This window comes from Aptenodytes patagonicus, chromosome 6 (assembly GCF_965638725.1).
Source record: "Aptenodytes patagonicus chromosome 6, bAptPat1.pri.cur, whole genome shotgun sequence".
NCBI classification, from domain to species: Eukaryota; Metazoa; Chordata; class Aves; order Sphenisciformes; family Spheniscidae; genus Aptenodytes; species Aptenodytes patagonicus.
The window spans coordinates 514,353-527,867 of record NC_134954.1 but is presented as its reverse complement, the minus strand read 5'-3'; the positions used below and the strand labels follow the sequence as shown (position 1 = coordinate 527,867).

The following is a 13,515-nucleotide window of genomic DNA, read 5'->3' as shown; positions in this document are numbered from 1 at the left end:
AGGTTTACCAAAGGATGGCATTTATGAGGAGGCAGATAGTACAGGAGAGATTCTGAGTACGAACATATTTGTACCAGTAACACTTCTGCAGAATAAATGTAGGCATTGGTGCCAATTCAGGAATTCATCCCAGTCAGTCAGATTAGGAGGAAATGTCATAGTGGAACCAACTCTTTTAACATGTTCCTGCCTTCCTAAAGGTTAGACGCTAATCTCACAGGCTGTTTCACAGGGACAGACCATCAGCTTCTCATAGATAGATTCAAGCCATGAGAATTGTACAGCTGAGGGCTGTGTTCATTAGCCAGAGCTCTATTCATTAATCATCACAATTTATCCCCAAAGAAAGGCACCCACACATGATGTCGTAACAGCATCTCAACAAATCCCCACTCCTTTTGTTGGTCTTAGAGGACCACGTGCCTGTTCCAGCGTGGATCCTTAAGTTCTTGTAGCATACAGACTACCCTGCCACCTCAGCTGTAATGCCAGTGTCCATCTAACTGCTGTGATAATGGGAATAAGTGAACATGCCACCGCTCATGGGTGTCGTCCCTGAGTGTACCAGCAGTACAGTAGCAGCTGTAGCATCCCTGCACACCTGCTGTGAAGATTTGTGTGCTGGGTATTGAGCGTAGAGTTTTGCTAAACCCCTACAAAGACTTAAGTAACTAATTGCTTACTGTCCATGGGGAATTGGCCAGGGCTTGTGTGATTCTTTAATGCCAATTCAATAAAATACATATTAGAAAGTAGGTATTTAAATGCATAAAGGCCTCTATTTTCAAAAGCTCCAGGTAAGCTTTAAAAATAGTAGAGAAGGCCTCACAACATCCAACTCAAATGCATTTCTTAAGATGAATTACATACACCTGTCAAATTGAGCTTTGTCTTTTTTTCTTTGCTGAACATCTGAAACAGGGTCTTTCTGGCCTCCCCATTGCTGATGCTTGGAGCTGATCACAAGAACATCCTCTGGCTGAAGAAATGTCTGCAGAAATTTCTAGGCCTGGTTCTCTCATTATCACTGATTTTCACATCACACTAACTTCATTGACATTAGTGGAGTGTCTCTTGCAGTGGGGAAAAGAATATTACATTTCAGCTTTTGTCTTGGGTCAGAATAATGAAATAAACGTCTTGTCCTGAACATATTACATCATGATGGTGCTGTAATTGTTTATGTGAGCTACAGCAAAAGTAATTGTCCCTAGAAGATGAAAAATAATTGCTAGTTATTGTCTAAAACAAGTGGTGCAGATCAATGGAGATGGCTCCAGTGAGGCTAGTGAACCCCCACTTTGTGTTTAAGATGCTCTGTATTCTAAGACTTTTCACTCAAGCCCATGCAAGTTTTTCTTCTTGTGAAGCATGATGGCATAATTTTGGCAGGAACTCCCCCCAGTATGAGGGAACAGTGAGTAGATCTTGGATTTGAGGATTATGCGGGTGATAATCAGGGTCCACGTTTTTTTCGCCTCCCATTTGAGAGGGAGGCTGAGGTTGGTATGGTCAGCAGATCCTTGTTTAATAGGAAAATCACAGTATAAGAATAGCCAAGGGAGAAAAATGCCACTGGGCTTTCAGTACTGTGAAGTCACTAGGATGAAACTGGTTTATAGCACCTAAGGATCTATCTGTTAAGCATTGCTTTGACCTTCCTACTAGATCTTTCCTGGTTGTTTTTCTTTCATGTCTTGTAGGAAAGTAATCTATAGGTGGCACCAAACACCACAGCACAGCACTGCACTCCTCTGGCTATTCTGCTCCAAGTGCTGTTCTGCACAGCACTTCAGACCCAAACCCAAAACTCAGCAACACGATCACGGCTCTGCTTAAGAGAAAATTTTTGGTCTTGGTAAAATGACCGACATTTTTAGTGCTATATCAGTGCTGATATAGTATTTCAGCTATATCCGTGTTGGGTTTCCCCCTCTGATTTCTCTAGGCATCCTAGAGCTTATTTTCAAAGGCTCAGATCTTGTTTTTAGTCTAGACAAACATCTATTTATTTGACAAAAATGCATTCTCGTCTGGACAAGTGTTCACTGCAGTCAGGGTAAATTCAATAAATAGTTCTGGGGGAAAAAAAGGACAGAATGGGTAGGAAATATTACAGTGTTTTTTTTTCAGCATTTTCAAATAGTTTAAAATTTTCACTATGAAACATTGTACCAAGAAAAAATTCAGCTAAATACTAGCTGAGAAATGAAAACAAAAGTTTTTTTAATTTGATATGAAGTTAAATGCTTGGAAGGTTTTGGTTTGGAAAAGCAAGTAAGAAAATTTTGGTTGACCAAAACATTTGATTTTGTTTTAGGTTTGCTAGACAAGTGAAACAAATCTTTTGAGTTTTGGAACAGCATTTAACCCTATGCCGGTCCTTTCAAAAATTCTTTCACTACCAGTTTCATCTCACTGTATTTAAATCACGTATTTAGTGGGCGTGGTGGTGTTTAGTGGGCATGGTGGTGTTAGGACGGTTGGACTCGATGATCTTAGAGGTCTTTTCCAACCTTAATGATTCTATGATTCTATGATTCTATTTTTTTAATAACTCTGGGGTTTTGCAGGTAATAGTTAAATTACATTAAATACAAACAACATGGATTTCCTTATTACAGAGTATGAGAAGTAACAGACCAGCAACCATATTCGCTGCTAGAATAAATGGACACAACTTTACCGAGACTGGTATACTGTCTAACATTTAGACAGTGTAATTTGACAGATTAATTTGTACAGGATTTCTATTTAGAGTTATTGGCTTGCTAGAAGAGGATTTTCATCTAACTCAATGTATAAAATATATGCATGAATGGGCCTTACCTATTGCGTACTGGCTGCGCACACTTTTTTTGCTGAGGCTGTGCAATGAGGTGGCATGAGCTCCTTGCTACACTTCAGGCTGAATTTTCTCAGGTAAAATTTTCTGCTCCTCTGCTTTCAAGCAGGACTTCAAATTATGGCTGTGAAGTCATCTTGCCTGAGAAAGATCTGCCGAATGAGTAAATTCCTTGGTCAGGAAATACATACAGTTCCCTTTAGAGTGGCCTTTATCTAGCCAATTTCTCTAGTTCAGGTAAGGTAATTATACTAAATGTATAAGGAAAATAATGGCTTGGTCTTAGTGATGACTGGACAAATGTCAACCAAATTGTAGTAGAGATACTGATCTCCATCGTTTTTTTGTATCTATAGTGAACTAGGTAGTTGTAGACTAAAAGAAATAAAAAGCTTTAATGAAACTAATTATGGTATTTCATAATGTCCCTTTATTTTTTACCTTTAAGGGCATCTGAGCACAGTATAGCTATGTTCATCTTGTTCTCACTGTGTCTGTTTCCATAGGCATGGTTTTTGAGGCACTGTCCAGGTAATTGCCATCACATACCATAATGGCAAATGGCTGGTTTCAGTGTGATATGTGATATTCCAGAGTGTGAACATACGGTGACCTTCGGCTTTACTGTGAGTGGAATCTAACGTGAGGCTGTGCCTTTGCAGGTGGTAGACATCATGAGAATGAACGTGGACAAGGTGCTAGAAAGAGACCAGAAGCTATCAGAACTTGACAACCGGGCGGATGCATTGCAAGCAGGTGCCTCACAGTTTGAAACCAGTGCAGCCAAACTGAAGAGAAAATACTGGTGGAAAAATTGCAAGGTAAGGGATATAAATTCTTGTTAAGAATCTCTTCATGGCAGACATTACTTTCACTTGCATTTAATGGGGCTTTGCTTGCAGGATGGCATCTCTAAGTGGTCTCTTCTTGTCAAGGGGAGAAAGAGATGCCTTGCCCTCTAGGCTCCAGGATAATAAGTCAAGCAACTTTGATCTTTACCAGAACCTATTCTTTAGATAATTTCTGCAGTATATAAAATGTAGATATGAATTTTGATGCTTCAGTCAGTGCCTGCAGATAGGGATGGGAGAGCATTCCATGTTAATTCATGTCAGTTCCCTGTGTGAATGACAAAACCTGAACAGGTGTAGTGAATTCTAGTGGTGGGAGAAAATAAGTTTTTTCCTTATGGGAGATCATCAGCCTCTTGATCTTTCTTTAGGAAGGTAAACTACCAAAAAAATACTTGGTTCCACAAACCGCTGTGAGAAGTGAGGAAATGACAGTCTCTTTTAAAGAGGGGCAGATTAGGATAGAGCAGGACTTTAATCAACCAGCTCTCTCCTCTGCTGTCTTCAGTCCCATCCTTTCCCACGAGCAGAGGGAACCTCACTCTCCTTTGCTTTTTCAGACCTCCTCAAGGACTTGTGTTTTCTGGACCCAGAAACTTCAGCTCCTCTTATTCATATAAGACCCCATATCCTTGCTTCTTTCTACTCATGCACCACCAACACATGAACACTATGCCAAAAGTTCAGCTTCATTTCCATTTCTCTTCAATACCATCTTTGCTGCTGATCATTCACGTCCACCCAAAAAAAACCCCCCCTGTTCCCAAAGGAGAATCTCACATGTATCTCTTACCAGTCTGTTGCCTGCTTTGTCTCTTCAATTCACAGGACTATGAAATGTAAAGCAAGGCAAAATATTCTGGGTAAACTACACACAGAAACACTCCAAAAATAAGTGGATCTAGGTTAGAAATTCAACTGAGCAGTTCCTCTGGGCCTCTTCTAGTTGTTGCCCAGTTGCTTTGCCTGACAGTGCAGGAAGCAGGGTTTTTGGGAGCTACAGACACAGATTTTGAGTTAGGTTCACCAATGCTGACTGCAGTCACCACAATGACCTACACTACACTAGACCTTCAAACCTACCTTTGTTCTCCTTTCCTCGTTGTCCCTTCCTGCTTTACCCTGACAAACAGAATCCCCCTGTCTTTCCTCTGGGTCCTAAACTCTGGAAGGAGGGGAAAAAATAAATAAAGCTCCTGCAAGCCAATGGCTGGCTCTGTCCTCCAGACATACATTGGGAGGAATGAAGGCCTTGATTAGACATGTCCGTGTTTGTTGTTTTAGTCTTTCCATTCTCACTGGGGTAATGATGGGAATTGGACTGCAGCATCTCTGGTGGCCTCAATAGCATTCAGCAAGTCTCACGTGGGGGCTTCTACCCCACACAGCTCAGTGCTGTTATGGTCTGTGCACAGCTGGCTCTGACATATCTGTTCTTGTGTGAACAGATTTCAACTTTGCGATGAGCTATTTCCAGGCTAACACACTGGAAACTGTGCTGGCTAGCATGGGTTACCTCTCTCAACAGCACAAGTACACAAAGCCAGCACAAATAGCTACTAGGCATTAGACATCTCCAGCTGTCTCTTCCCTGACTATGGCAACGTGGTGAAAAGTGACCACGTTGCTCCAGTATAAAGTGGTACGTGGCCACGTGTTAATCCAGCCACTTAAATCACCTCTGGAGTTGTTTTACTTCGTAAGTTTACTTTTTCTTTACTTTACTGCTGGAAATGGATGAGGTTGGTCACTGCATTTTAGCTGGTGGGCAAGAACTTGCTAGCTTTGACAAGAGGTTATGTCCATTGCTGGTGGTCAGCTGTTCCTAACACTGACACTAAATTTGGGGCCTTAACAAGTCTGTTGCAGTGAGTCTTTGCAAGAATTAAAAGTGCAAGGAATGAGCCACTAAGTAAAAGCAAAAAAACTGAGGGCTTAATGTCTTTCATGTGAAAACCTGACTTTCTCTTTTTTTTCCTCATAACTTTCTTTTTACAGATGATGATCATCCTTGGTGTAGTATGCGCAGTCATTCTCATTATAATTATAAGTGAGTAATTAATTTTCTCTTTTGTTTATGATCTCAATAGCTCTGTGACTTACGAAGTGCTGATATATTAAAAAACCAAACCAAAACAAAAAATGGATATAAAATATTTAAACTGATTAATTTGTGAAATTCCCCTTCTAGTGTCATGCTGTTATAGTGAGAATTACTGCAAACTCTCTGGACACTTATATAGGTAGGATTTGTTGACATTTAATGTATTTTACATTAGCATGTTACATAACTTTCCCTAGGATTAAAGACTCTCCCTTTTCATGTATATATAAATTTTTATGCAGTCTCAGGTATCTTCCTTTCATTACAACCACTGCCACAGTCCTGGTGTTTTCTAGTGAGAACAGTAATGCTTGAATTACCTCATGCCTATAAAAAGAGGGTGAAGGCCCACAGGCAAACGGGCATCTGATGATTTTTTTAAAAGCATGTAGGTGCCTAGTTCCCATCAAATCAGCTGGAATTTGAGATGTTGGTGCTTCTGAAAATCCCTTTGCATCTTGAATACCTAAATATTGTTAAAAGATGGCCCAAAGTCTTACCGATTTCTTGTCTCAAAAGATCATCTCATTCCATAAATTTGTTACAGGAAAGATAGCATATAAATGAATAATAGCAGTCGTGCTGGTTGGGACCCAGGGATCTTTTAATGACAGGAACTGAACATTTTATTTATGTAACCTCTGTGTTAGCAACAGCTGTTATGTGACATAACTGTAATACGGCATTAACTCCTAAAAGGGAGATTTCTTGAGTTAGACAATCTAGGTAGTAACCCAGAAGAGATTCACTAGAAGGCTCGACTGTGGATATGAATTAATTCCCAGCTCTCAAATTACATGCCTCGTATTCGCCATGTTTTCATTTTCCTCTGTTGCTTCTGTAAAGAAGGCTTACAGAATCACCTGTAGACATGACTAAATGGATTGAGATACATGTGGCAGTTTATTAGTTTATGAATGCTGGCACCAGAGTGACCCAGAATAATTCTAGGGTTTCGTAACACTGATACAGCAAGAATGGGAAATGGCTAGATATTAATTAACTATATTAACTGGGTACTCAAGGCAACTGGCTTCAAGGGAAAGACGGGCCTTTGTTCTGCAGTCTAGTGCAGCAAGCTGGGAAGACAGATGTGCAGCCATTGAATTGATTGCTGTGTGTATATGCATCATTGAGCATTATGTGTATCTTAACAAGAAAGTAAAAAGCAGACAAGATAGCTCATAATTTCTTCTTAGAAGTTAAGCCTGAAATTATATATAAGTAATGACATTGTTTCCCTCCTGGTTTTAAATAGCAGGTTTGACATGGCTTAGGTTGGGTTTAGGGTATTTAATCACAAACTTGACCGTCACATCGTCAAACCAGGTCATGGCTCACCATAGTGAGATCTAGTGCAAGTTTGGTGAGATTTAAATCTATTTAAGCTCTGGATCTTAAATTATTTCTTCAGTCTATTTGATCCTTCTGTAATAGTGCCTAAAGGTTGCAGCTTCAGGAAGGACCCTGTGTATTGAACTCAATGATGTACTTATTTACAGTAGCTCTCAAGTATATGTTTAAATCCTGTTGACATCAAGCGTTCAAGTGCTGCCACAGACAAGGCCTGCACGGCTTCTCCAGTCACTGATTTCAGTGGGAACAAGATCATATCCCCCATGCAGGGCTGGCTATAGATGCAGGTAAATTGGGTAGTTCCTCACAGCGACAAGCTACCATGGGTGGTGAAATGGCCCAAGCCAGGCTTCCTACCAACCTGGTAGTGGAGCCCTGGAAAAGCAGGCTGGTGCCCTGCTTTTAAGGAAGAGTTACAACATGTGGGACTGCAGGTGTTGCTGGAGCTGAGGGTGGCAGCTAACATCACCATCAGTCCTTGCCCTTTCTGTCTTTCGAGCCGCAGTCTCCCCTGCTTTCCACTGCAGTTCCCCTTCCGAACTCCTTTTGACATGGGAGAAGCAGCCCCGTTCCAGCCAGGAAGGCATACTGTGTGCAAGACATGTCATGCTCTTTCAGCAAAGGTGTGCTAAAGGTGTTTGCCATCCTCTTGACAGCACACGCTTCTGTGAGATAAAGCACAACAGTAACTCTGTAATAACTGTTGGTTTATGTATTTCTTTTCCCTTCTGCTTTCTTTCCCAGTTTATTTCTCCACTTGAAAAAGCGAAGAAGGAAGACTTGGCACAACTTTGTTCATATCAACCAACGCTATCAGTGTTCCTTTGTTGAATTCCGCTTTTTAATTCCCGGTGTCTTGGGATTTTTGCTTGTAATAACCCATAAGCATTCAGTGTGATGTGTTTTGGAATTCTGTTGTTTCCACAAGAAACTGTACCAGCTAAATACTGCCAAGTAGTTCCATACGCTGTCTTCTCACTGTGTCTTAAAATGTGTACACACTGACCTTCAGAAACTGTAGTATATGAAAAGCATCCTAAACATCTCAGAATCAGAGAATGCAGCTATGGAGAAGCTCCTGCTTAAAGGGACACTGTCAGGTGGACTGAACCCAAACCTAAGGTTGCAGCAAACACTAGGGCCAAAATTCTCTATCTGAGCACCTGAAGTTGGATGGCAAAATCCACTATCAGATGTAATTTTCTGAGGTAGTGAGTATCTGCTACTCCCATTGAAGGGAGTGGTACCTACAAGTATATATGTAAGACATCTTATTTCAACTTAGCCAACCAAACACAGATTTTTTGAGATTAGTTGTAGTATCCAAGTCTAAAAGCATTGCCTGCAAAAAATAAATAGGACTGGATTATCATCTTTTATGGATTTAAATTTTTCCTTATGGGGTGTTCTGTACAACCAGGATGGCCTCAGTATGAAAGCCAGAAAGAAAACTGTGTGACAACCAAAAAAGCATTAGCTAGCACAATCTTGAAAAAGCCCAGTGAAATGCAAAAATGGTAATACAATCATCATAAATGACCAAGATACGGTGTCTTGCTAAAAACTGAAGGCACTGTTTGTCAGGCTTGATGGGACTCTCTTGAATGCCAGTCCCCAATATTTACGGCCCTAACTTAAAGCACATGAACAACTTTGATGATGTCTGTGGCTTCCCAGCACAATTGTAGGAAGCTACCTCTGCACCATTTTGCAGAAATGGTCGCAACTGTGAGGACCGTTCAAAAATCAGGAGGAAGGTGGTATGGGTAAATAGAGGGAACAGTGGAGAGAGGCCGAGAAAGGGAAGGGTGCCTAGCAAAGCTTTCCTGGAGAAGAGGAAGGCAGAGAAATGCTGTTCCAAAGTGGTGGTGTTAATAGGCATTTTAAAAATGTAATTTAATTTGTGTGTGTGTATGGTTCGTAAACTATAGTGTCGTCTTTGTAAAGTGCTCAGCTGAGATATTTTTCATACTCAATTGGTTTAAGCTAACATTTGATGTAACTAAGAGAAATTATATATTGCGGTTTGAGAGAAAGTTCTTGTATGCTTTTGTTGTAGGGTTTCTCCTAAATGTTGAATTCCTTGTTTTTTCTTTTTTAAACACTGACTAGTTTAATCATAGTTAACCAAACTAATAATGAATTACCAAATTTTGAGCCAGGAAGTTCTGAAAGGGTCTTTTTAGGATAACTCCTTCAGAATTTCTAAGAACTCATAGAATTAAAAGAAAATAAATTTGGGTTGGTTCCCCCCCCCGCAATTTAATTAGGGCATAGAAATAGTGATAATAGTAGTGTAAATATTCCCACTGTGGAGCATCTCTCTTGACATGGTCTTAGATGAAAAAAACAGAGACCCAGACCAGTTCATTGCAGTGGATGTATATACAAATTGTGCTTAAGTAGAATTTTGCAGCGAGAATAAGCAATGATCAGTTGAAAGGTTCCAGTTGCATTTTTTCCCCTATATATTTATTACTTCATATTCACATGTACTGTTTCATATCATTAAGTAGTAAGTGGCCGCAGTCTTAATGAAACTTAACTTTCAAAGTTACTGATGTGCTACTGGACTCCCTGGTATGCCCTGTTCACTTCAGTCCTTCAGCTGAGCGAGTACACAAACAATTCTAAAATCTTCATGGGCCAGACAGAAAACTCTGCTGTCATGAAGGGCCCGACTCCATGAGGTGCCACAACTAAATGCTATGTACAATTGAGCCTTCGCTGGAAAAGGAATAAGCCGTCCAGCTTCAGGACCCTTTTTAAACTACTAAGATATTTGGCTAGCTGGTATGAAAGAATTATCTACTAAGAGTGAGACCCTGCCACCCACACCCATGTTGAGCGTGGCTTGATCCTCACAGGGCTTCTTTACAGGAATGCTGAAAGGACTCAGGAGATGAAGATAGCTTCCACTGGAGATGGTACAATCAGTAAGGTTATAAGCTGATACAGATCCTTAATGTACACAGTGCCTTCTCCTATGAGAGTCTGAAGTGACTACTGAGCTAATATGGCTGCAAATACACATCAAAGAGTTTGAACCCTCTAGCTACAAAGATGCAAAGTTTCCAAATGAAACTGTAGTAAAACTGCTATAAGGGTGCAAAGCTTACATCCTCCTAGCTAACGCATCTCAAGCAAGTAAATAATCGAAGTGGGAGCTTTAAGGGAGAGTGGAGAAGAGAAACTGCTGGTTGTGGAATGTGTACTCATTCTCCTTCAAAACAGTAACTAATGGGGATGACTGCTAAATGTTGGTGAGAATTTGCAAGGAAGAGTTTAGTCAAGAAACCTAGCCTTTAGCGGGTTGTAAAATGTTTCTGAAGAGACAATTTCCTCCTGTGTGCTAATGAAATATGCTAAATTAATGTGTTTAACTCTTTTAAGTTTGCATATAGTGTGCTCGTGAATGCTCAATGTTTGCTAGTTGTGCTGGTTGGTCGCAATTGGTAAGATAGGCCATGTAACATTTCTAATTCAGCCCAGGCAGCATGAACAAGTATGTCCTTCCCTGATGCACAGACCCAGAGTCAGACTGCTCCTGCAGAGGGTTAATTCTTCTGCAGGGAGAATATGGTAATATAGGACTGTTCAGGGTCATAGATTGTGCAACACCATCGCGTATATGTAGACTGGTACAGAGGACGATCTATATAAACACAGTTGGAGATCTTATTTGTGTTGAAGCCAGGATTGATTGCTTTCCACTCACTGCCTCTACATTTAAAATGTCCATGCAGTTACAACTGCCTACGTGTAATAGTACATTTCCGATGAAAAGGTTAACTCATTCTTGTTTAGTCAGCACTGATTAGAATTCCAATTACTGGCTGGAATTTCAACTACTACTCTTCATCACTAACTACTGCCTAGGTTTTTACCTTGGGCTGGTAAAAAGGCACAAAAGGGCTTCCTTTTACCCACTCCCCAGCAAACCCTCAGGGGACTGCAATGCTGATTGCTTTCTGACTGCCATCTTGGGGACTGAACTGAAGACTTCTCTGGCTGGAAGCAAGGATATTGATAGCTTTAGCCAGAGTTAGACATGGTTTGAGACTTGCATATTCTAGCCTTATAAGAAGCGCTTATTCTTCCTCCGATTTCTGGGCTACAGCTGTTCAGCTAGGATGCTAGCATGATATGCCATTCAGAAACAGTATAGCTGAAATGGGATGGTTAGGAGCTGGTCTGTGCTTGTATCACAGCTGCTGTTTGGCTTGCCAATTGTCCTGGTTTCGGCAGGGATAGAGTTAATTTCCTTCCTAGTAGCTGGTACAGTGCTGCATTCACCAATGAATGCACATCAGCTTCTGAGGTTGAAGAAGTGTTATTTGCATCCTCTGTCCACAGGCTAGTAAGGTCCTGCTTGGGCATTACACCTTCTTCCTTTTAATTTAGCTCACCTTGCAATAACATAAATGTGGCTTTAAACCTAAAAAATTTGGTACACAGAACTTGCAGGAGCAAGTAGCGTAGAAGCCCAAACAGGGCACTTGACCTGATTTTCACTTGACAACATTATGTAACAGCACAGTCAATCCAACATAGTCCAACATAATCCGATATTATTAGAAGTAGGAGGGGAGAATCTGATAAAGATTCTGAATGTAACCTAGGGTCTGTAAGACAAGAAGTGATTTAGAAACGTAGTCAGTTTGATTTTTAAAGCTGGCACTTTAATTTTATTGGAACCTGCATGACATTAGCCCTGAGAACAATTCAGGCAAGTAAAATACTTGGCTTTTTTCTTTGTAAATAGTGATCTGCAACAAGTGACTTAAACGTTCACGATGATGGAAGAACAGGACAGTGTGAACTGTACAAGGAATTAATTAGAACAGCCACAATCTGCTATGTTTTTGTCTGGGTAGCAAGACCTTTTGAAATTCTCCTGTTTCTGTGTCTCATTTCTGTCACTGCTCCTCTGACAGGGCTTCACATAACTTTAACTTTATGAACAGCTGAGCTACTTCTTGTCTGAATACAATGGATTTTAGCTCTTAAGAGCAAGTTCATGACATCAGTGTTAGAGCATACCTGTAAAATGGTAATCTCTGCTTCTCAGCAGTGCATCTACCATGGGAGACTCAAACTTCAAGAACTTTTAGAAGCTCAGACGTTACTCAACTCTTTTTCAGGCTTTTACAGAGTGAGTTTTTCTCTGTTCCATGGGAGGTTGTCCACCCAGTGGGAGTATAAGCTATTTTTTTTTTATGACAGCACCTTGATCGTACGTGTTGGTGCTAGACCTTCACAAAGAAACTAGAGAGCTCTTGGGTGTGATCCAGGATTTAGATCTCAACCCTGCTTCTCCTGCCCTTTAAACAGGGAGGAGGGCTAAAGCAGTAGCCATATAAGGCACTGGGCTCGTTCCCAATGTACACAGTGAGTATTGGAGAAAGGCCTAGAAGAGACCAAAGTCTCTTTGGTCTGGATTCCTGTCCTGACCTGAACTTTAGACCCATAACAGATCATAACCTTTGGGCCCCCTGTGTAGTCAAAAGAGTGAGATGTTCTTCCAGCCAGTTCTTCCTCTCACCTGATTTAGGTCCCTCTTGCTAGATGAGATACATTTGAGCATGTGTTTCTTCACGCAAGAGAAAGCACAAGCACCCTCAAATTATCTTCTTTAAAAGCAAAACCAAAAAGGCTGAAGTTTGAAAAAAATTAATTGTGTCTAGAGAAATGATTGGCTGAAGATTTCTCAGATGGTGACGTTATTTTCAGGAGGGATTGGGATGTATGAAACAATCAAACCAGAATCTCACATCAGTTGTTCTTTCTTCATCTGGCCTCCTTCAGAAACACATTTCTATTCCACTTCAAGAAAGGATTTTGTTTTCCTCTTCAGCTAATTTCCCTTCCTTATTTAATTAATGTATGTCTCCATTGATATGCTCATAGCTTTTTTCTCCATTGAGAACCAGAAGACTGTCTGCCTTTAAACACATACATAAAAAGAGATCTGACCCACCCAAGGAGTTTACCTTTCTTCCCAATGCACTGACATTTAAAAGCTACATCTTACAATAAAGCAGAAAAACTGTGGCAGTCCGGTTACATGCAGTTTTGGTGGAGTAAACACTTAATTATTCAACAATGAGTCATTTCTGCAGTAACCCCATTCTGTCATGACTGTATCGCATCTGCTAACTCTCCAAAGCAAAAATCATAACCTGTACTGGTTTAAAACATGGATACAGCCTCGTGGTTCATACGTAACACTCTATTCAACCAAAGAAGCCATGTGCTATAAGTTTAAAAGGGCAAAGTACTTGTTCTCAAAGAGAAAATATCATAGAGAACAACAAAGATAAATATGAAAAAAGCTTCTCCATCCTTCAGCTCTTCTC

At 40.5% G+C, this 13,515-nt stretch overlaps 1 protein-coding gene across 1 annotated transcript in view; it reads left to right on the top strand.

Moving 5' to 3' along the window:
- VAMP2 (vesicle associated membrane protein 2) overlaps positions 1-8,001 on the top strand; it is a 47,633-nt gene extending 39,632 nt beyond the window's left edge. The window contains exons 3-5 of the mRNA XM_076340827.1: positions 3,508-3,666; positions 5,695-5,746; positions 7,901-8,001. Of these exons, the coding sequence (XP_076196942.1) occupies positions 3,508-3,666; positions 5,695-5,746; positions 7,901-7,917 (228 nt within the window). The 3' untranslated portion in view covers positions 7,918-8,001. The remainder of the gene's footprint in view (positions 1-3,507; positions 3,667-5,694; positions 5,747-7,900) is intronic.
- Positions 8,002-13,515: the final 5,514 nt, after the last annotated feature.